The sequence below is a fragment of the Lepeophtheirus salmonis genome, chromosome 9, assembly GCF_016086655.4.
Source record: "Lepeophtheirus salmonis chromosome 9, UVic_Lsal_1.4, whole genome shotgun sequence".
Taxonomy (NCBI): Eukaryota; Metazoa; Arthropoda; class Copepoda; order Siphonostomatoida; family Caligidae; genus Lepeophtheirus; species Lepeophtheirus salmonis.
This window is the reverse complement of record NC_052139.2, coordinates 24,174,704-24,199,497: the sequence shown is the minus strand read 5'-3', so window position 1 is coordinate 24,199,497 and position 24,794 is coordinate 24,174,704. Positions and strand designations below refer to the sequence as shown.

Genomic DNA, 24,794 nt, shown 5'->3' with positions numbered 1-24,794 from the left:
ATTAAATACATGCCACAAACTTTTATAAGGGTATGAATACTATGTATGCAAAAAATTAATAGGATAATTAACATATCCATAGTTGAAAGCAGGGAAAGTTTAATTAAAACTATTGATTAAATTTTCGTTCATAGGGATGTTAAAAACGTAGAGGGTGCCACCTATATATTGTTCATATGCGGATTAAGTAGTTTGAACATATGATTCATTTTCAAACTAGTTCTTCCATGAATGTTTCTATTATTGAATAAATGATTACTTATTATCATATTTGATACTTTAAAAATCATTAAATTGAATACTCTATTTTCTTAAAGTCAGAGGAAAGTTGCTTTAGTTTAACGTAGACTTTAAGTTCTTAGCTACGTCTTTGCACAAAAAAGTAAACAAATGCAACTAAAACTACTTATTTGGTCATTAATATTATGTTTTCAAATTATTGTCCCGATTACTTTGATACTTTTCGACTTCCAGGTCTCTATCCTTAATCTGAAGAATATTTGATTACATATAAAGTAAATTTCAGTCTTTTATTAATTAACTGATATAATTTATCATCCAAACCAGAAAACTCAAGTGCAAAATTTATTAGTATATTTAGTATTAAAAAATATGGGTTGTAATATTGATTATGACGATATTTTCAAATTTGCTGCGTCATATAGTGTTCAAATGGACTAAACAATCTGATAATCATAGAAAGTGTGACAATTTCATGTGATAAAAACAGAGTGATGATGTGAAAAAGAAGTTGACGAAATTTTAGTAGTGATAAATAGGTATGTCAATAGCATAGAGGGCGCTTCAAATATTCTGATGTTCGATCCTCACTGTATTTTACATTTGATTATATTTTTCTTTATAGAGTTTTTCAGGTTTGATAGAAGCATATAGGATGATTCCATAAAATTTATATAATTATGTTTTTTAAATCTTTTATTAACATACCTAGACTACATACTATTTGCATGAAAGATGCAACAAAAAGGGAGGCTCTGATCCCAGAGACTCAATTCCTTACATTATACGAAGTCTAATGTATCCGACGCATTTACGAGATTATCTCCTCAAATTACATAGCACCATCGTTATAAAAAAATATGAAAATTTAGTTTACTAATTACTCTATCTAATGATTAAGATAATTAGAATATCCATATTTATTTAGATAAAGTCGTTATGGTTTATACTATGTACTATAACTAGCTTTAATATAAAGTTCCTTTATATTTTCTCAAATTACATAGATTAAAATTATGATGAAATCACGTCGTTACCTCACTAACATTAAAAATGTAAGCCGCACTTTTTCATCACCTGTATAATTTTCTGCTAGAATTTTCCATATAAGTGTTCTGAAAGTTGATTGGTTGAACTCGAATAAGTTTTTGTTAATATGTGAACAATTCCCAATACTTATTGAACATTAATTACAATGTTAGTAAGAATTGGCTCAGAATTGAAAAACTACAAACTAATTTCGGTCCTTTATTCTTTTTTGTTTTGGAGGAAAGGTTGCGAGATACAATGAGGCATGAGTATTGTTTACTTATATTATTTTATTAACAAAGCAAAAGAGAGTTTCACCGTCTGGTGGTAAAATAATACAACTCCCTGAAAGATAATACTAATGGGGTGTGAGATCGTGATTCAAAATAATTCAAGAGATGGCGCGTCATACTAAGGCCTAGAAAACTGAATCCATACATCATAAATATAATATATTTATCAAGAAAATACTATTATATTATTGATTGCTTTACAGTAGAATTGTAATTAATTTTATTATACATTTAATCTTTTAATAGTTTTTACTTTTTAAAAGTTGTTTCTAGGTATAAAAAAACATGCTCTGCAATGTTTCAGTACCATTAAAAAAATATTTGCACAGTTTCAGAAGCATAAACACTCATATGATATTCTTCTTGATAATATGATTTGTAGCGTAAGAATTCAAATGCTGTTTTTGAATACCTTGTCTACTAAACAGAGTTTTTTGAAATGTGGAACCTCTAAAAATAAATATTTAGTCAAGAAAAATAATTTGAATAATTTTATGATCTAGTAAATCGGTAAAACATTAAATTCTTTAACCATAAAATGCACTGCATCATTGCTAATTTCGATGCAAATGACAATTTAAAGTAAAAATTAATTGTTTTTGAGAATAATTAAACCTTTTAATACATAAAATTTGCTATAAGTCCTGTTAATAATCACATATGAAGTGTTATGTATCACTCTAGTTTTTATTTTGAATCATTAATGTACCTTTTACCTTTTAGTCCCGTAGAAATATATTTAGATAGTGTATGTCAATATTTTCATTTTCAACTCTTTCGAAAAACGCTGCCATAAATGAGCATTTCTACTTTTCAACCCACTTCAGAAGTAAATAGTAACCACTTAAATAAGTATTACTATTAGAAATAAAACAAATGTTATCCATAATTTGCTATATTATAGATAAAAATCATTCTGGTTGGACAATAATGGAACTCAAACAAGAACTTGTAAAACGAGGCGCTAGGACTCATGGGTGAAAATTACTTCTGATTGAGCGTTTCCAATCATATGATAGAAATGGTGATTTTGGAGACTCAGTAGTCCATATTCCTGATCTGATTCTGATGCCAAATAGGGATAATTCTTCCCAATTGAAGACAATTGTTGAATCTGACAAATTGTGTATGTCCCCTGTGATTAAGTCCCAAATTTAATTAATTTTGCTCGCACCCCATTAATATATAATATATGTTACACACATAGAGGGTGCTGCAAAAATATTCTCAGCATGCGCCATTTCTTTTAAACCTTACCACCTTACTGTTAATATATTCTTTTTAGTTTGTCTTATTAGGGGTTATCTTCCTTATCTTTAATTCTGTTGAATTCACAATCAATAGTATTTGCAAATCAGAAATAGAAATCACAATTTTTGATAGTTTTTTATGAAGAATATTTGGGGAAAAAAAATAAGGATTCTCATTATTTTTAATCAAAAAAAAAATATATATATATATATCCACATAGTTATTTATTTTTGACTTGTATTAAATTTTATAACTTTTTAAAGAATTCAACATATCGACTAAACTTTGCAATAAATATTGAATCGTTTTCTATCAATTGGAAGGATTTTATGGGATAAATATATTCGTAAATATAACTAATAGTGAATGAGAGATCAATTCCTATTAATTATATGTGTAAAAAGTAGAAATCACTACAAGAATTAACCATATCATAATTAATAGTCATACTAGACTACATATAGTACGACCACTTTCTCCGCTGTTTGTGGCTGGAACAGGTTAATTTTACATTCAAAGAACATTTTTAAATTTAAAATTAATGTTCAATAGTCCAATATGAAAATGGATTACAATTTAACTTAAACAATTTCTAGACAAGACTTTGAATTACCTACCACTGGCTATAACTTATAGTCGAAGTAGGTTAAGTATACATGGCCAATGACCATAGTCATTGAAAATATAGAGACGTAGTATTCTAGTCCAGAGTTAAGTAATTTTTTCATGAACTCGGCAACATGACTTATCTGGAACTCAGAACCAAAAAACAATAAGAATTATAGGCATTTAGTCTTTGGGTTCACGCTTGCTTTTGATTAACTCTCATCTTAATAATAAATTTTTTGAACAAAAAAATCGAATATTTAATTTATTGAAAAAAAATTCAAATATTAAACTTTATGGTAAAAATGAAAAGTTCCTTAATTACAGCCACTCCATACAGATGCCCTGTATATGAACAAAAAAATGCATAATATAACCCCAAGAATAACATCCCCCCCCATGAAGCATTGGACTGGTGCAAATATTATACTACTGTTGAAGGTGTTTCTCTGCTAAGGTAAAATGATGACTCCACTCCATCAAAAGGAGGATATATTTGGCCATGTCAACCAGAAAATCTTGGGCGAGAGCTTCCTATTCTCAGAACTGAAAATGGGTGGTGAATGGATCTTCCTGCTCGACAATGATTCCAAAGCAACAAAGGAGTTGTTCAAGAAGAAGTACATTAAGATCATGGAGCTGTCTAGTCAGTTTCGGACCTCAATCTCGTAGAAAATTTTTATCAGTGGGCAAACATGCAAATCATCGAGGGATCAAATACTTATTTCAGCCACTAGACATAGATAATACAAAATACATATGTCACAATATCCAACTTAGCTATTCAACGGAAATAATTATACATGTCCTCTTGGTACTTCTTGTCCGAGTTGACTAATTAAAGGAATATCTGTGTTGTTGTTTTTTTGTTTTTTAATACTATTGAATTAAAATTTTTTAAAAATATATAGGAGCTGTAGAATTTGATTCTGAACTTGGAACCAGATGCACTTGGACTCGCTACCTAAGGATTCGAAAACAGCTCTGTTTGAAATATATAAAGTGTAATGACACTTATGTACTTATTTATTATAACATTTTTTGAGGATAGAAGTAAAAAGTAGAAAAGTAGTTCTTATTATTTAGAGAATAAAGAGTGTACAATATATACATATATCAAGATATTTCCAAATGTTAGTTGATTAGCATGGAAGGTTTAGTATTGTAGGAAAATGAAATTCGAGTTACTACTTTAAAAAGAAGTAAAGTAAAAATGTACAGATTTGTTTCATGCATAAATAAATGAATCAGCATTTTTATCATCACGAAAATAGTTGAGCATATATTTTTATACAAGACTTTTGTGGTTATATCTTTCCATTTTCAGTTTGTTCTTCACTGGAGTGAGATTCGCTAGAATAATATCCTCGGAAAAGCTCCCGATTCGTTTCCTTTTTATGGGGGGGGAAAATGAAATGTAATTAAATTTTTGTATTTTAAGAGTATTTTACCTTTATTTTTGAATCCTTGTTGTAGTTGATGTAGGGATTATTGGAGGATGAGGAAGTAGGGGAGGAGGAATGGGAGGAGGAATATTGGTATCTATATCCATATGTTCCCTGGTTATGAGGACCTAGAATCGTTGTCCCATCATCAATTGAATTTGAAGATGAGGAATTACTGGACCATATTGAACCGTTCAAAATCCCATTTACATCGTCTATTCCATGTATACCAAGTTGACGAGGATCGATCATCATATAAGATGATCCATTTGAAAAGACACCTTGTTGCATTCCTGGTAATCGGGGACCAAATACATTTTGCTTTTGAGTGTTTGCAGAATACATATTAAACGTCTTTTTCCAAACAGTACCATTTGGAAAACGACCTATAAATCCTTTATTGTCTGGGCCAAGTTGACGAGGATCAATAACAAGATAAGTTGATCCATTTACAGTAAAAACACCTTGATTGCCTTGTCCAAGTTGACGAGGATCAACTACCATATAAGTTGATCCATTTGAAAAAACACCTTGTTGCATTCCTGATAATCCGGGAAAATAAGTATTTTGATTTTGAGCGTTAGCTGAATTCATGTAAGACTTTGACCAAGCAGTACCATTTGGAAAACGACCTTGAACTCCTTTGTTGTCTTGACCGAATCTGGAATTTTTATCTACTGAGTTAGAGGAGTAGGAATAAGTATTTGTCCATATTTTTCCATTACTTCCTAGACCAGAAGTCGCTGTCCATGTAACACCTTGTTGTCCACCTCCTTGACCACCTCCATATCCTCCTCCTTGTTGTCCAACACCAAATCCTCCTGCTTGGCCACCTCCATAACCTCCTGCTTGGCCACCTCCATAACCTCCTGCTTGGCCACCTCCATATTCTCCTGCTTGGCCCCCACCTTGACCACCTCCATATCCCGCTCCTTGTTGTCCACCAGAAAATCTTCCTGCTTGACCCCCTCCATATCCTCCTCGTTGTTTCCCACGTCCATAACCAGGATTTTGTCCTCTGCTTCCAGAATACTGACCTTCTTGTACTGCACCATCTTCTGAAGAACTTGGTGACCATTCATAACTTTTTGGAATAACTCCATCTCCATCATCAGAGTCGGTGATACCAAATCCTTTATTCCTATTAAATGAACTAGAGGATGAACCTTGATCTTGACCTCCTTCTTGTTGACGACTGGATCCATCTTGTGATCCAGAAACGTGAGAATTGGATGTCCAGGATGAACCTTGATAATGACTTCCCTGTTGGTGACCGCCATGGTCCGTAACACCATTACCTTGAGAACTTGATGTTTGTGAAGAATCCACTGTATTACTCTTGTCATCACTAGATTCTATAACCCCAAATCTTCGCCTAGAATCAGATGAAGAATACGAAGAAGATCCCCATGAGGACCCTTCACGATTAACATCTTGGGTGTGATCTTCATTTCCTCTCCCTCTACTGTTTGACTGAGAAGATGATTGTTCTCTTCCATCTTGTGTTCTACCATATCCTCTATTAGAACCTTGTGATTGAGAGGAAGAAGAGGATGACGACTCTCTTCCATCTTGTGTTCTATCATATCCTCTATTGGTATCTTGTGACTGAGATGAAGAGGATGGCGACTCTCTTCCATCTTGTGTTCTACCAGATCCTCTATTAGAACCTTGTGATTGAGAGGAAGAAGAGGATGACGACTCTCTTCCATCTTGTGTTCTATCATATCCTCTATTGGTATCTTGTGACTGAGATGAAGAAGATGGCGACTCTGTTCCATCTTGTGTTCTACCATATCCTCTATTAGCATCTTGTGAATCATAATTGTAGGAAGTAGAAGTCCATGTGTACTGATTGTGCTGACCTCTCTGCTGCTCTGATCCATTCTCTCTATCATTACCAAGAGAATTGGAAGAATATCCTCTAGAAGTGTCGGTTCCATGACCACTTTGATCTCTTCCTCTTTCTCTATCAAGTCTATTCTCATTGTCTTGAGAAGAGGAAGAACTAGATGACCACGAAGAGCTTTGTCTATTACCTCCTATGACTACATGATCTGGGTATCCAATATCATTGGAGTCATCATCAGAACCTGAGGAGGGGACAGATCCCCATGAAAATCCATACTTACGATCCCCATGTACACCTTGTCTACGAGAACCATCTTGAGATCCATACCCAGACGAAGATGACCCTCTTTGTTGATTATGCCTATTAGCTCCGCTTGCTGATAAACTATCTTGCCTGTTTACATCACTTGAACCAGAGGAAGAAGACGAAGACCAGCTTGTTTGACGGTTTGCTTGATTTCTATGTTCAGATGATTCACCCTGTCTACCGCCATCCCTTGAATCAGAAGAAGAAGACCATCCTCCTTGATGATCTTGATGGGTTCCATATCCTGTAGAACCACTTTGTCTGCCACCATCAGTTGAGCCAGAAACAGACGAAGATCCAATTTGTTCATGGCGATCTTGATTTCTACGTTCAGAAGAGCCCCTTTGTCTATTACCACTCATTGAACCAGATGAAGAAGACCAACCTTCTTGATGTTCTCGACGGTTTTCATATTCAGAAGAGCTACCTTGGTTATTGCTACCTGATGACGAAGAAGACCAGTCTTGATGATGCTCTCGGTGTGTTCCGTGTTCAGACGAACTACCTTGTCTACTACCATCCCTTGATCCAGATGAAGATGGCCATCCCTGCTGATGGTGTCCTTGCTGTGTTCCATGTTCAGAAGAACCACCTTGTCTACTACCACCCCTTGATCCTGATGAAGATGTAAACCCCTGCTGATTGTGCCCATACTGAGAATAACTACCTTGTGAACCTTCTGAAGACCATCCATGTCGATGGCGACCTCCACCTTGTTGCATATAATTTTCAACCTGATTCTTATAATGTAGTTCCTTTCTACTATTAAGTTCATATCTCAATTGCTTCTGATATTCTTCTAAGCTGAGAAGTTGTCTATTCAATGAAGCAATGAGAGCACCCATGCCATGCTGGTCCAAGCTATTTAAATTGTCACCAGAAAACAGATCCTGCTCTTCAATAAAATTATCTCCCAAACAAGATTCGAGTTCAAAGCATTCTTTCATTATTCCAAGAATGGCAAGGTTCTCCTTCCGTATTTCATTAATATTGAATAAACTTTCACGCACAAGGTAATGCAACTATAAGTGAATAATTTAAATCTCATTAATTACAATTTAACAAAGATTGGGCACATAGAATATATATAGGGAGTCCTATTTTAAAAGATTCTTTGAATGATTCTGTTTTTTGTAATTAAAATACTGAAAGTAAACAACCCTTTTTTTTATGAAGATACAAAGAAACATTGCTCCAATCGATATATCCCTCAGATGTTATAATTAATCATTTAATTTTCAATTTTTTTAAATAACTCTAATCATCATTAATACTACTACGTATTTTCCAAGTTACATAAATTTTAGCACATTATCTGTCTATAAAATCTATGTATACATAATTTCATACTTAGATATACATATGTATATATAGTAGTTGTAGATATTAACATACATATACACATGAAGAGGTAATAAATTATAAGCTTCTTAAGTATATTATGTATGCAACAAGATATGGATACATAGGTACATATATACACATAAATGTGCGGACCTATGTACCTATATGTGTACATAGATAACCGGAGGTGAGATTTGATCAAAAAACCCTAATTCTAATTTACTGCTTTACTTTTCTCTAACTCATTCTTTCTATCGATATGTGCATGCATTTTGGTCAATATAAAACAGGATTTCCCGAACTTCCATTCAAGTTCATGTCATGCAGAATCCTACATAATAATGGGAGCTTTGAAATATCCCTACCGATGACTACATGATAATTGGGGTCATCCTCAGAACCTAAAGAGGAGACGGAATCCCATAAAATCCATACCCTTGATCCAAATGTACTTACTAAGTATTAATCGAATTGACTAGGATATAATATGTATAAATGAATAAGTTATAATTGAAATTCTAGGAAATTGACTCAAGAAAATAAGGATGAAAAGTAATAAAGTAAGGTTGTGTGATATTGACTTGATTCCGTATTCTAATAATTTGGGATTAGAATTTTGTAGGTACAAAGTAATAAGTATCTAGCTCTACAAATTATGTATTTATACTATTTAGATCGGTCATACCGACCCTCCCCCAGAAATCCTTGGTATTTATGTGTCTTTATACCAAAAAAAAAAAAAAAAAAAACATGAAAGTAATCAAGCTGTATTATCTACTTACATATTTAAGTATAGATATTATGTTAATACATGTGGATCATAATCCTCATCACTTCCGTGTGAGTTCTCTTAATCGCTACTTTTTCCATAGAACCCTATATAAACTATGCATAAATTTGAGCAAACTTGTTCTTTTAGTTGTGATAGAAACCATGTCATGTTTTAAATCCAAAATCTTTTAATTTCAATGGTAATAATTGGCATGGATAATCTTTTTCTAAATTAGCGATAAGTGGTCAATCTTATCGATCGTTATTCAATTTTATTAGGTACAAATAATTCCTTTCAGAGCATGCTAAAAATATTTATTGATGCAGAAATCAACACGTTATTCAAACAATCAACTTGAATAATATATGCATTGGGCATGTACAAATCAATTTGTATGATTATATTTATCCTATCAAGTAATCAATGTTAGTTTTAAATAAATATTATATGGATAAATGTATGTCCAAAGGAACGATCTAAAATGCATATGGATTGTAAGCATACCCGCCCTGTGTGAAAAACTACACACAAGATGCGGCTATTGCACAATGTTGCAACACGAAATGAGCATGTCATTTAATTGAGACTCAAGTACTCATGCATTTGTTGAGTACGGGAGAAATGTAGGTTAATCTATATACTAGTAAATAGATTAGCCTTGGATAATTAATTTATATCCCGTAAAGATATTTAGAATTTTCATGTTCATACTAAACTATAGGTAATAGTACATAATATTATATACCAACCGTAGGTTCTAAAATAATTTCTAGAGTTTGAGCATATTTTAAGTGGATGTTGTTGAACTGTTCCTCTTTTATCAAATTAATAACTGTTGGACAAGATTTTAGAAAGTATATTATATAATTCTATTGACACTTCAATGTGAATAACTCAAGGAAATAGTGTATATATTTGTATAACTAATTCATTGAATTGAAATTTCGAATACAACTTTAATAACTACTAAGACACATATGGCCTAATTATCACATTTAAGAATGTCGTATAGTTCATTAGAACACACGTCAATAAGTGAACAATGAGATCCTCGTCACTCAATCCCCAATTAAATTAACAGTCCTCTTAATTTACACAGCATGAGGATACATATTAAGTATTTAATTAGGAACTCTGGATTTTGTGTTAATTATAATCGGTAATTGTGTATGGCGGATAAATCAAGGTAGAGTATGAAACACTTAAATCACCTGATTCCATGTCAAGGTAAAGAGATTCAATTCTTCATCTGGGACGACGGGTGTATCTCCACGGACAGCATCGAATATAAAGAGTAAAATAACTATCCTAAGTATATTCTTAGACATTTCAGAAAATTTTCCAATTCATGAGCACAGATGTTTTTTCTAAAATCAAGATAACTGGTATGACCAAATAATAATAATAACAATACTAACTTGACAACCTGAACCTGCACGTCCTGCCTATTTTTATACATTCTATGACATAAAAGGTAGAAACCCACCTCCATAAAAAAGGCAAAATAAAAGAGAACAATTATTTGTGGTTAAAATGATGCGTCATAAACAATGGGTAAAAAAGTAGTTTAATAATAATCATATCAGTGAAGTTCAGATACAGCCCATTCTTTAATATCGACAGGCATGGTTCTATCATTTTTAATAACACTGACAATTTGCTCTGGAGTAACTTGAAGAGAGTAGAGCCTGTACTCTTTTTGGGTTTTAGACATCTTATCAGACGGAATGATCAATTCCATAGCTATGAGGGTTTCGAAGGCTTTGGAAACAGTGGGTTTTTCATATTTGAGAACGTTGGAGGTACGCCGATTTACAAATTTACAGAATTCATGGTATACCATTTCAAAATTAAAAGATTGACCATCATAGATAAATTGTATGTGTTTAGATGCTATGAGTAAGGTTATTTCCAGAAGAGTCAAGTCTGATATAATAGAGGCCTCATATTCTACGTTCATATGATTTAAACTCTTTAAAAGTCCTGCAAAAAAACAATGATTAATATAGCGCATATGTCTTATATTTTTGTTTAATACCCTTAGATATGTCATTCTTATCAAATCCGTGCCCAAACACCAAAACTTGTTCCAAATATCCAATATCCCTTCGCAATGAAAAGATGGACTCTAGCAATTTTTTAAAGTCTTCATCAGTGGAAACAGGTATGTTACGTGCCTTTAAAATACTTTGAGCAATGTTCATATAATCATTAAATGAATCTAGGTTGTGCATATAGAGTTGACGATGACTAAAGCGAGATCTGACACGTTTTTCGAGACGCTCTATCACATCAAGTTGACAACTGAGTCCAATGACACAAATTGGTGCTGCCTTGGATTGAGCCACATCGAAGAGGTTGTAAAGTAAAGTTTGATTGTGATGGCTCGCAAATAAATCAAATTCCTAGGGATTAATTCATGGTTATATCTGTTAATAATGAGTAAAGAAAATAGCGTGGATATTACTTCTAGAAGGAAAATAATGGGTTTGGACTTGGTTCTTCCTCCAGATTGAAGGGATTTGAGTAGAAATTCAAGATGCTCCGCGAAAGAGCCAAATACTTTATCCCCCACCACGTTTTCCAGCATGAGTTGCTTTGTGATCTCTTTAAGTGCCATTCGATCGTCGGTTTGAAGAAGTCCGTGAAGGAAGACTTCAAGTCCTTCGCCCAGAATTTCTCCATTCTCTCTGTGAAAACTTTGAAGAGCTCGATGAGCAAGACGTGTCTTTCCCACACCACGAGGCCCAAGTAATAAAGCGGAATTGGATTCTCCACGAAGAAGCGTCGTTTCCATTAAATCTAAGAAATGCACAGAAATGAAAAACAAGGGGATAGGGGAGGAAAACCATGTGGCTTACTTCGAAGGTCATTGTAGATACAATCGTATGGGTCCTTATCAGTGGAAATAGTATCAGACTTCCTTGTCTTTTTCTTCATTTCTAGGGATGCACACAATAGGAATATAATATTATTATATTATTAAATCATTAGGAGAATTCGCGGGGTTTTGAACACTAATGTCAAATCCCAAATCATGACGTCACACTTCACAAAATCTCTTGTTTCTTTCTTTCTTTTCTTTTCACACTACCTACAAATCTGCCTCTGCCCAATTATGAACCTTTCCATTGGACAACAGCTTGTACTTTTCACTAAACCTCTTCTTCACATTCAAGTCAAATCAAAACAAAAATACTTGATGAACAAATCATGGATATAAATTCCGATTTGGGTAATAATAATATATTTTTAGGGGCGTCACGGCACTCCCACCCTTAATTTGAAAATTTATCGATCATTACAATAGATTTGTTTACAATTATCGAAAAGAGAACTTATCTAGATCATTCAAATCACTGTAAATACTAGTTCTTATCAAAATATTTTCTACTCTTTTTTATTATTAATATATAAGTATTACATTATTAGGTCATCTCCTCAAAAAATCTCAATTATATAATTAGGTCTTGTAATGACTAATAAGACAACAAGATTGCTTCTAATAAATAAAAGTAATTAATATCTCTTTTTTTACATATTTTTAGATATGTTCAAATATTGGAAATGTATGATCCCAAAAATGCATCAAAATTTGAAAACTAATTATGAACATAAATGGGTCAAGGTTGGTGTATATTCTCAGAAAAGAAGACTGTCCAGCCTTGGGTTTTTTTGCTTCGAGAGGAGTATCCAGGGAACACATAAATTAATATGGAACGTGCTCTTTTTTGTGCTTGACGGGAGTACAAAATAATTGTCTCATATTAATAAAATAAATAGCGTACATTGAAAAATTAAAACTTTATTTCCTATCCATTAAATATGATAATTAATTTTATTTTAACAGAAACTGTAAGTATTTTACAAATTATCATTTCAATAACATGGAAATAATGTTATATATTTTTAATTTAACCCAATTTTTATAATGAAACCCATAGAGCACTATTACACAGTATGTAGTCAAACCAATTTCCCCTAATGAGCAAAAGAAAATCTATTGCCCATCTTACTATCATGGTTTCAAAAATTGTCATACAATAATAACAACCACCTACTTAACATTATTTTTAATCAAATTGTATCAAATTCTTCAATATCTAAGCTATTAATTTCCTCATTTTTTTTCACCAAGAGTTTGATTGCATTGTGAATTAGCAACATTTTATTTCCATTCTTAACTCTTAAAGTATACTTTGTTGTGTACAAATTGTCATTTCTTCGTTTTAAAATGCATTATTTTAATTACAACTTTGATTATTGAAATGACTAACTATTAATTAATACTATCATTTCATTTTGACCTATTACAATTACATGGTTATTATGTATTTATGAGTAACATAACCCTGGATATTTGAACTCAATAATGTCCCACAGAATACTTATATTTTAGTAATATTGTATTATTCTCATCTCAAGTGCTGTTAATCCTTCATTTGAAATGATTTATTCATTCATTTTTAGGTAGCAACTTGTACAATTCACTTCTACAAGTTACAGCTTGTATTCAACATATTGTACATAATATTCATCATGTTTCATTATAAAAATGGGGTTGAAATACAATTATATGATACATACTAGATGTCATTGAAATGATAATTGTTTAAGGGTTAAATATTTTTTTAAATGGGTAAGATATGAGCTGTTAAAGTTTCAATTTACTACATTTATTTTATTGATATGAGAAAATTATATTCTACTTGAGTCAAAATAAGCGCAACACCAATAAAAGATATCCCTTCAAATTTTAATTCAGTGTTCCCCGATTAGTTGAAAAATGATGTCAAAAGAATATTGACGTCATCAACGAAGACCTAATTTATTGATCTCTTATTTTTTTATTTTTTTTTTTTGAGGCTCATCTTCATTGAGTCTTGTCTCCTGAATGAATAGACATTGAGTAATTGCCTGGGACTGATGAATTGAGGGGACATGTAAAGAGATAGAGAGAGAGAAGAATCAAGAATGAGCCATGGAGACCCTCGTTCGCTACTTTTTAGTTTCTGGACTCGAAAATAACGCGGATTTGGAATGGATGGAGTCGAGTTATAGTCAGAGGCTTTTGAACCCTCTGGAGCGTTCCTACAAGCCTCGGATCCTTCGTCACTACCCCAGTGAAATAGAATCCTGGTCTGGCCTGAATTTGGGGGCCCTTTCGAACCTGACCCTTCCTCAGGGACTCAAGTTTTGCACGGAGCGGGAGTTGTTGTCGTACAAGCCCTCGTTTCACCCCTTTGTCCTCACGAGGGAAGATGGGTCCAAGCTCCAAGGCTTCTCACTCGCCTACTACGAGTGCGTCACGGACACGAGTATATGCCAGGCCTTGCAAACGCTGCAACACATGCATTCCACGGAAATGGCGGGAGAAAGCTCTTGCAGCAACTCCCGCAGAACTGCAGAGCGACCCAAATCCGCAAGAGTCACGTCTGAAAGAAGTAGAAGTCTTCCTCGCCATTACAATCAACGCTTTCGCTCCAGCTCCACTGTGGATCTAAGTGGGGCCTTCTATGACTCCTCCAAGGATAACCTCTATGTTACAAAAAGCTTAGCCTTCATCTCCTCCCAGCCTCTCGTCTCCATAGCCCAACAAGTCCTATACTCCATCTATAAATACATTAACACCGTAGACTACGACATATCTGTACTCGAGGGATTTCTCTATAATCTTCTTTTTGATATACCACTTCCCTCGCCCGGCCATGCAGTTCGCTTCTGGAGTTTGGGAGAAGTCATCACTATGAGTCTACCCAGAGAGCCAGATGAACTACCCTTATTTGACTACAATTTATTTGATTTCTTTGACATATTGGGTATTGAAAATGCCATCAAATTGTGGATATGTGTACTACTGGAACATCAAACTGTTGTGTTTTCATCTGACTTTGATAAGCTCATGCTAGTTTGTGAGAGCATCACTTCCTTATGCTATCCCTTTAAGTGGCCCCATGTCTATGTACCTATACTTCCTCCATCCTTGGAAAATTTCTTAGATGCACCCGTACCCTATATTATGGGATTACTTCGTCGAACTCATGACTATGAATTGTATAAGCGAAGTGGAACTGTAGCAATTCTTGATATTGATAGTGGGGAGTTAGAACTACCTGAAGAACTCCCACAATTTCCCTGCGAATCAGAGCTCCTTCATGAAATTAAGGAAATCATCGTGGAGTATGGAGGATCGGAAGGAATAGATCTATTAAAAGGTTGTATACTTTTCACTCTTCATATTTTAAGGATGATCCACATTACCGTTCCATTCTTATAATTTCAGAACATGCCAAAGAATTAGCAGAAACAGTACCAAACATGGAGTCCTTTAACAAAAAAAGGGACAATGAAAACGAAATGGATGAGTCATTAGGACAGCTTGAAAAAATGATAAATAAATTTGAAAACATGTCATCACACTGTGGCAGCTCTCGCTCGATTAAAAAATCCAACAAATCAATTTCCAATGCTCACACTGATAAATTAAAGTTAAATAATGCTTTAAGGGAAGTTTTTGTCAATCGTTTCGTTCAAATATTTATCTCATACGAGAATTTTGTCATAACCCAAAGCGAAATGGAACTAGCTCAGAATCAATACTCATCACAAAACTTTGATAAAATTTCCTTTTTATCAGATCAAGTCGCTTCTCATTTTCCATTTTTGTCTTCTTTCATGGAAACTCAAATTTTCTATAATTTTATTGAGGAAATGTCTAATAATTCGAAGAAATCCTCATTTTCGAGTAGAATGAAAAAAATGAAAACAAAGTTCACGGAATGTATCGTTAGAACTCTTAGCTATGAAAAGTGCGAATGTATAAATGAATCTCAAAAAAAGTTAATGTCTCGTTTACGCAAAGTTGAATTGTCAGTTTCTCCGCCCAAGACTTTTAAACCCAATGTTTTAAATTATCGAAACTTTGAAAATAGTAACAAAAATTTCAATAATAATTACAACAATAATTCTCGCTTGAATAACGTTGTTGGAGTATTTCCACTCTTTGAAAGTGATCATTTTGCAAGGAATAACGGAAAATCTAATCATTCAGCGGTTATATTTCGAGGAATATCCTCACAGATATCTACAGAGATATCTGCAACAGGCGTACAAAACGTCCCTGAAATCCTTAATTCAAGCCCTGCTGCCATTGCGGAAATGAATTGGAGTTTTGTTCAACAACTTTTAGAGGAATGTAAACAAAAAACACGTCGGATACTCCTTGAAAAACTAGGCTCTGAGGCTGTGGAGTGGGGGCATGCTGGAACTCTTGATAATTTTCATACCGAAGAAAATATGTTGGTGGCAGGTCTTTGTGATTTACTTGAGAGGATCTGGTCGCATGGTTTAACTCATAGGCAGAAGAAATCCTCCTTGTGGCATTTTTTATGTAAGCGGAATGATAGTAATTTATCAAAAAGAAACCAATTAGGTAGTCAAGCATATTGTGTTAGCCTCATGAAAAGTAAGCCGTATGTTTTACCTGATCATGCTCGTCCCGTCCAAGTCATCTCTATCACATCCATGGATAATAATATACTTGCCATGATGCACAATGTATCAACGATACATGAAATTAAGGTAAGCATCCCTATTTTTTGATTGTATAAGGATACAAATTCATACATAATAAATTTCATTATATTTGCTTAAATTGCTTAATTCATATTATTATACCATTGGATCAAAAAAAAAATCAGACTGAAATAGGTTACGCTCGAGCATGGATTCGTTTAACACTTGAACAAAAAAAAATTATCACAATTTCTTCAAATACTACTCAGTGATCACTCTTTACTACAAAAGCTATATAAAAGATATGCGTTTCTTCGAAATGAGGATGAGAGAGAGCAAGCCATTCATTATACGCAAACTCTTAACACTGTAGACTTTTCATGCTTTACAAATGCTTATTTAAAGTCAAGTTTACTATACCAAGTAAGTTTAAGAATATACCTATATTAAAAGTACGACGTAGGATAAATGAGGAATGGACTCTTCTCAATTTTTACTTTTAAATTAAATACTATTTTGATATATTAGTGAATTTACATATGTATTTTCTTTTAGGTTTTAATATTTCCTTCTCAAAAAACACAAGCACTCTCTACTGCTAATTTGTGGATTCACATAGTTGGCTCCCTTGGGGAAACCAGCAAAATCGTTGTACCTCGAGGTAATATTCATTTTGCATTCTGGGCTACAAATGTTGGAGTTATTACGAGCTTGCGCCTTGGACATGACAATGTGGGATCTAGTTGGCTTGTTGAGCATGTGCTTGTAAAAAATGAATTTACAGGTCAATTGTATAAATTTTCATGTGGCCGCTGGCTTGGAAATAGTATAGACGATGGCTCCATTGAACGTTACATGGTCGGATATTCAGTTAATCAAGATATGAACAGACTTATTCAAACCTGTGCTCATCCACCAAAGTTCTCTTGTCCAATTTCGAACTATAAATCGAATGATTCAGATACTGAAATTGTAGAGATCCAGGTGATTCGAAATTTATTTATTTTATATCCTATAACTATTCTTCATTTAATTGTTATGTCATTATTTCAGACAATGCTTGGGGATTCAATAAATAGAATCATTAAATTTTATCACAAGAGTTTGAATGAAAAAATAAGTTATGCTCATTTGATGTGTGGTCAATCAGGTTTAGTTCAGGCTCTCATTTGTGTATTCTCCTTTGGGTAAGCTCATGCTAAAATTATGATAACCTTTTATTATTATTTTTTATCACTTTAAGGTATAAATCAGCTAGGCTTTTTGGAAAAAACCTATCAGTTTGGGATTTTTTTCTTAAAGTAACGATGGACTTTAATCAAAGCCTCGCTCATCTTCAATCCTCTCCGTATAATTCACCTAAAAGAAATGTTCCTGGGTCATCTGCAACTTTAGAATCACCTAGAAGGCTACGAAACAATATACTGGACTCTCCTAAAGTCGGAGGGGGAGGTACGCCCACAGGTACTCTATCCAGAGTAAATCAATTTAGAAGGTAAAGATTTTAGATAATATATATACTTATTTGAGAGTTTTACTAAAGAGATAATTATGGCCAAAGGATGTACACAAAGTTAATCACTCGAATCGAAACAACTTGCACCAGATTAGGCAAAGATGACAAATTTCAATTATTTGTATGTCTTGCCGTCCACGATCGTCTTTTAGGAAAAATAATTACTGACCTCACTAAAGCCATTGCTGCTCAACAGGTAAGATTTCAATCAAAAATGACTCTTACTCAGAATTCATAGGTACATATTATCTTTAAGCTGTATGATGAAGTATCCTTTCTTCGGGATACAAGTCTAACATCCTTTCTCTCGCATATTCTTGAAACCTTGGAAGAAATTAGTATCCCAGTGGATCCAGCTCTCACTAAAACCTTGGAACAACACAATTCCTTCATATGATCAACTAAGAATCTCATTCAACCCATTTTCCAATGCATTTTTAATACTCATTTTCTAGTCCGTTTTCTTATTATCATTTTCCTCCTTTTATTCATTATAGTTAATGTTTGAATCTCAATGAAGCTTTAAGAAAATAATATATTCTTTATTTTTTAAAAGTTGGAATTCTATGATAATAATTAGCGATACAAATTCGTCATCAAATACCACATCAAACATAATTATAGCAGTTAAATGAGCTTTATTCAATATAGATATAGACATATTTATTTATTTGTTTCTGAAGTCAATAATATCCAAAGGTTTATTGTTACCCTATTGATTTTAATAAAATTAACTTAGTCTTTTTTTTCCCCGTGTCAATTATTTTTCAATTCATTGGCACTCTCTGTAACATCTAATTATTAAATTGTCAAAGTTCTTTTTATGTAAGCAATTCTTTTTGCAACTATTTATGTTCTTTTTAGATGTTTTAGAGATTTAATCTATCTTGCATATGAACATTGAAATTGGAAACATGTGCCATGTTCCTAGATGAAGGGAAATTACTATTCATGAAAATGAGCCAACTATCGTCATACTCAATATATTTAGATTTTATTTTTTAAGGACCTCTCGGTCCTTTATAGTAATCAAACCTATAAATTACCATTTTTTGTTAACCGTTTAAAAGAGTTAAGTCTAGTTTAATTATAATTACATTATGTATATAATCATTTATTTAAGCATAAGTCAAACACAAACAAACTTAGAGACAACAAATTGCTTTCCCCCTCTTCTTTTCTTTCTTTCAAATTTAATGCAATAATTAATTATATACAATTTATTAAAAATTAATTTTCAGGAGTCGGCTAAATCGTATTTGATGTAAATTGTTTGTGAAGTATTGACTTTATTCATTGATATTCAATGTTACAAATATTATAAAATATATAATCACTCTTCATGTTACCTCTCTATCCATTGGTATATTAATTAATTATAGCTGTAGATTATATTTTTGTTTTCATTTATGTAACTATATTTTAAGTTACCTACATCTTTTTTGTCTTATTATACATATAATTCCTAATTGTGTTTAATATTTTGTAAAATATCATTTAAATAAAATTTCTAGTCTTCAAATAAAGGTATAATTATTTGAAAATTGTATTTCACTAATTTTATTTAGTAATATATTTGTAATTGGTTTTTTTAATTTTGTATGAGTATTAATATTCTCCGAGATTAACCTATTCAATAGCTTTTAAGCATTTTATGATTTAAAACCAAGTTTTCAATCCATCTTCTTAATTATATATATAATGTTTTTTGTTTTTTTTGCAATTCGTTTGATGTTAAAGTAATCTTTTCCCATATTTTCTCGAGGGCCTAATGATTATTCATTATTTAATGAGTAAATATGATTAAGTTACAATTATTTCGTAGAATCATGAAATCCTGTAATTAAAAGAGCCTTAATGGCTACGTGTGGCATATAGGGATCCGTCACATTCCATGAGTAGATATGCTGGGTACTCTGAAATCTTAACACTTACTAATTCAATAATTATTTATAAAGGTTGCGTGATTCAAATTAATATATATTTTGATATATTAAAGCAAAAAAAACCCTGAGTACTCTAGCTTACGTACAAGTCGAGAAATTGACAATTGAATATGATCGACGAATTTCTATTTGCGCTCTCCAAGTAGTTGGCCGTCTCCAGGACCACTTTCTACGGCGTCAGCAAGTCCAAAACGTTGGAGAGAAAGAAGGGCTCTGTCAAACAGGCCAAACTGGACTCGGAATAGTTGAAGAAAACAACCCAAGCCAATCCCCTCAAGTCCATAAGTGGCCATGCAAGAGATCTTAGGCTTTCACACCAGACTATCCAGAGAGCTATCAAAAAAGTGAAGTTTAAAATTCAAAGTATTCCGATTTTAATGGACCACTCGATATTATATTTGTGTGATTAAGAACTCAAAAGATGATTTTAGACGATTGGTAGTGTATTTTGGGCATAGGAAATTGGACCACAGGTAAAAATTAATCTGTTAATAAATGTAAAAAAAAATTAAACTGATTTTCAACATCGACGCTTCAATTGGTATTAAAGTTTCCGATACACCTTACATTAAGTATGATACGCATATACCAGTAATGTGAACATGAACCGAGTCTCTATTTTGAAAACTTGACTTTAAGGGGGGAGGATCAAAGGCTTGGGCTTGATTTAGATACCAAACTGACTTGGTACTTAACTGGACTTGAATTTATTTTTTGACCAATTTTAATACAATAATAAGAGTTATTGTATTTTTAAAATATATTTATTTTTATTCATCAGTGGCCTTGATTTTAACAAAGTATCCATGACAAATCGTTGCTTCCCAACCAAATCCACTAAACATAAACATACAATAGAGAAAATTTGAAATTGAACTCATACCTAAATTTATTTTTAAATGAGGAAGATACATTTCCTTAAGATTGCAATTTTTGCTTTAGCAAATCCCATCGCTGGGTTTATAAATATAGATGGAAATTGGTCTCCTTGGTCTGTGATATCAACAGAGTGTGTTGATGAGAATGGAGATAAAGTGACCTGCGGCGGTGGTGAATTTAAAAAAATTCGTTCATGTACAAATCCAGTTGCTCAAGTGAGTACCATATGATTGACAGTTTTTGTATTAAATAATCCGTAATATTATGTACGGATCTCAGAATAACCTTTTAAATAAATAATGTATAGGGAAGTGGAGAGGATTGCAAAGGTATAACAACTCAATCCTTTCCGTGCAACAATCAACCATGTAAAATGGAATGGTCTGAATGGTCATCATGTAGTACACCTTGTGGCCGCGGCGTTACAGAACGATTTACTCTTTGTTCTTACAAACAGAATGTGCAAAAACCCTTGAAATCATGCAAAGAACTCAATCTAAACGACTACCATTTTACACATATAAAATCCTGTAACACTTGGAATAAAACCACATGTCCAAGGTAGGATAGCACCATACCTTCATTCATAGAAATCCAGTTTTTTTTTTTCTGTCTACGAGTAATTAATCATGGAGTTTTATTTTTAGTCCTTGTACTGGATATCAATGCATGGAGTTTGGAGCATGTGAAGACATGAGTACTGATGAAGATCCATTAGCGGACTGTGTTTGCCAATTAGGACGAATTATGAACGAAGCTAAAAGCAAATGCATCATTCCTCCTCCCCCAGTTCCAACTCCACGGCCTATTCCCACATTGGCCCCTGCTGTTAAATCTGCTACTACAGTTGTCACCAAAACAGCATCAACAGTTCTTATTATGTTTGTTGGAATCACTTTGATCCTCTTCGCCTCATTTAGAATATTTGATCATGGAAGAGTAATTCAAATGAACATGGAAATAGCTTTGATCTGTGCCCACATTTGTCTTCTTTTACCCGTCATTCCGGAATATGAAAATGTAAATAAATTAATACAACTCAAGTCATATTTCAAATCATTTGTAATTAATAGGTTTGCAAAGTTATTTCCATCCTTATTCACTTTTTCCATACTGCTTGTTTTATGTTCATATTTTTGGAGAGTCTACACATGTACTCCTTGGTTGCATCAGTCGTAAAGCAGAATGGTATGTTGTCCAAATGTCAAAATATTAGTTTGGGTTGGATGATTTCAATCGGGATAACATTGATAACTATTAGTCTAGAGTTTGATAACTATGGAGGGGAATACCATTGCTGGCTCAGAATGGATACTAAGCTTCTATTTGCACAGATAGCGCCTATTGTTGTACTAATGGTAATAACTTTTACTATGATTGAAGCTGCTGGAGTTGCCGACTATGGTATTTTGAAAGGAAGTGATTATAGTCAAATAACATCTGCAAGGATTAGCCAAAGAGCGAATCTCATCGTTATGCCTCTTGTATTTGCTTCATTTATGCTAGGCACGTTATCAGAATATGAACAAAATGTGCCACTATATGGTACATTTACGATTGTAAATGGTATTTTAGGTGCCGTGATCTTTTTTTTCCATTCAACTGGGAATGAAAAAATTCGTCGAAAACTCTCAAATATGTATAGAATGATCTTTAAAAAGGGGTAAATAAGTTGATCAATTATCTCATCAGTTCACTTCAAACTGTTGTCATGCTTTATAGACGCTTATTTAATTATTTTAAATGTACACACAAATTATGAATAAAAAGCACACACAAATTATGAATAAAAAGCACGTATGTAAAGAAATAGTACGGGCATTTAAGTTCAAAAGTGTATCATTATGCGGAAAAGATTGACGTACACAATTTTTTCATTGTTAGTTAGTATTTTATTTCAGGCCTTCAACAAACGCATGCAAACTGCAAATCTCCGAATTGATATGAAAAGCTAAGAACAAGTTAACGATCTATACTAATAAAGCAAAGTTTATCTGTATGTATAAAAAAAAAAAGGCACAGGGTGCACTGTATAAAGTGTTCTCTGATTTAGTTTATCATATTTATATAGCAATATAGGATAAAGAAAGAAAAAAAGAGTATAATATACAGGGAGCACTATATAAAATAAATGAAATCTCGCAGACATTTAGTTCTATCAATGAATTCTTAGAATTTCTAGGCATTGGATATATACATAGTTTCTCTCTGTGTAGTTGGACTTCACACTGGGCAAGACCACTTCCTTGAGAACGTTCTGGTACTCCTTGGCCCAGATTTTCAGACCTCTCGAGAACCAATACGAAAGCATTCTCTTTCCATCTTATGCCACGAATCATTGAGGAGGCTGGGAACTTAGTCTGGTTGACTGGTGGAACCTCATTGTGATGTAAAGTAGTGGTCTTTCCAGGAGTTTCTCGACTAGTCCACGGTCCAGTATTTCTTGTATTGTTGGACTGCTGGGTGAAAATCAAATCAGCTATACTTCGCCTTTTGGCCTCCATCTTGACAATGAATGAAGCGATTTTAGTCAGTTGTAGCTCATTTGAACGCTAATATTCCTGAATTGTTGTGTTAAAAAATCTTGAAGCCTAGTTTTCAAATGAGGACTCCCTGACACTATCAAAGTAGAAGTCGCAATTTGCTGTCGTACAGTATATATGGTACTACCTTAAGATTAGAACACGGAACCGAACGGAAATAATGGCTGAACGGAACGCCAAAATAGCGGAACGCTTACAAGCCTGAAATAATTTATTATTATAAGTAACCAAACCCGTCGTATTAATAGGTAGGGGCAGTTGGAATAAATGCCCTTTCCCGTAAGACTAAGGTCTGGCGACAGGTGTAAGCATCCGTATAATTTTTCTAAATTCATTTTATAAAAAAAAATGTAATAACAGAACTTTTTTTAAATAAATCTTGATGCCATCTACTTGCGTACTTCCATTTTGTAAAATAAAATTTTTCTTTTTGTCGATTTCCTAGCAAAAATGGCGAGCTTCTAGAAATATGAATATTCTTCCTATCTCAATATTAGATGCTTATGTTTTATACATATTTTAATTGTGTAATATAATTAAACACCAATATAGAATCGAATTGGATTTGAAATAATTACATTAAAAAATTAGCAGGCGTAAAAATGTAATCAATTTTATATAATTCTATAAATAAACTTTTAATTTGAAAACAAAAAACATAATTTATGAAAGCATGAAAAATTATATTTAACTAATATATTTTTTAAATAAATCAATTTATTGTTATCTATATATAAAATGCGAATGTCGGTGTGTGTGTGTCCGGGAATCACGGGAAAACCAATGAATTTATTTTTCTGAAATCTTTCCAGTAGGTTTTTGAGCCTTAAGAAATGGTTCAAGTAACCTTTTTTTGGCCTTCACGGCCAAGGCGGCTTTTAAATAGCATTTTTTAAAAACTAATATTTTGACTAACAAACAACTACTTCATATAAAAGCGAAAAAATAAAGATCGTAAAATTCTACAAATTATTCTCGATGCCATGTATGCTTGCACACATTTTATAGATAGGTTTAGGGAAGAGAAAAAAAAGAAGGAGAGAATCAAACAATTTTTTGTACTGAAATGAAAAAACTATAAATTTCGCATAAAAGTGCCTTGAATTTCTTGCAGCTTACCAATATACTTCATCCATAATAATAGTTACAATTCTTTGTCTACCGTTGAGATTCTTTATTCTAAATATTTTATGGTTTGATGACTAAGTCCTGTATCGACTGTTAAGCAGCTTGGGAGCCTTGTTAACGACTGAATAG

At 33.0% G+C, this 24,794-nt stretch overlaps 4 protein-coding genes across 5 annotated transcripts; 2 read left to right on the top strand and 2 right to left on the bottom strand.

The window, feature by feature from the left end:
• Window positions 1-4,406: 4,406 nt before the first annotated feature.
• Window positions 4,407-10,597, bottom strand: LOC121123987 (uncharacterized). Of its 2 annotated transcripts, XM_040719075.2 has the most exons (4): window positions 10,350-10,595; window positions 7,690-8,044; window positions 4,871-7,638; window positions 4,407-4,810 (listed from the first exon to the last, which is right to left on the bottom strand). In XM_040719075.2, exons 1-4 carry the CDS (start codon window positions 10,464-10,466, stop codon window positions 4,727-4,729), a joined length of 3,324 nt encoding a protein of 1,107 aa, XP_040575009.1. In that variant the 5' UTR covers window positions 10,467-10,595; the 3' UTR covers window positions 4,407-4,726. The 2 variants fall into 2 exon arrangements, with proteins under 2 accessions (XP_040575009.1, XP_040575008.1); XM_040719074.2 differs by having other exon boundaries at window positions 4,871-8,044; window positions 10,350-10,597.
• Window positions 10,598-10,686: 89 nt separating this feature from the next.
• Window positions 10,687-12,140, bottom strand: Orc4 (origin recognition complex subunit 4). The gene is made up of 4 exons (XM_040719077.2): window positions 12,000-12,140; window positions 11,606-11,940; window positions 11,177-11,543; window positions 10,687-11,121 (listed from the first exon to the last, which is right to left on the bottom strand). The coding sequence occupies exons 1-4, from the start codon at window positions 12,076-12,078 to the stop codon at window positions 10,721-10,723; spliced, it is 1,182 nt and encodes a 393-aa protein (XP_040575011.1). The 5' UTR covers window positions 12,079-12,140; the 3' UTR covers window positions 10,687-10,720.
• An 83-nt stretch (window positions 12,141-12,223) lies between these two features.
• pns (DENN domain containing pinstripe) lies at window positions 12,224-19,713 on the top strand. The gene is given in 10 exon segments (XM_040719073.2): window positions 12,224-12,373; window positions 12,687-15,353; window positions 15,422-16,719; window positions 16,839-16,883; window positions 16,885-17,076; window positions 17,209-17,637; window positions 17,707-17,840; window positions 17,897-18,148; window positions 18,197-18,365; window positions 18,426-19,713. Coding segments are annotated over 9 exon segments (3,894 nt in total). The 5' UTR covers window positions 12,224-12,373; window positions 12,687-14,119; the 3' UTR covers window positions 18,567-19,713.
• Window positions 19,714-20,914: 1,201 nt separating this feature from the next.
• On the top strand, window positions 20,915-22,804 carry LOC121124748 (adhesion G protein-coupled receptor L2). Its single transcript, XM_040719930.2, has 4 exons — window positions 20,915-21,209; window positions 21,302-21,555; window positions 21,642-22,014; window positions 22,068-22,804. Exons 1-4 carry the CDS (start codon window positions 21,015-21,017, stop codon window positions 22,659-22,661), a joined length of 1,416 nt encoding a protein of 471 aa, XP_040575864.1. The 5' UTR covers window positions 20,915-21,014; the 3' UTR covers window positions 22,662-22,804.
• The last annotated feature ends 1,990 nt before the right edge of the window (window positions 22,805-24,794 follow it).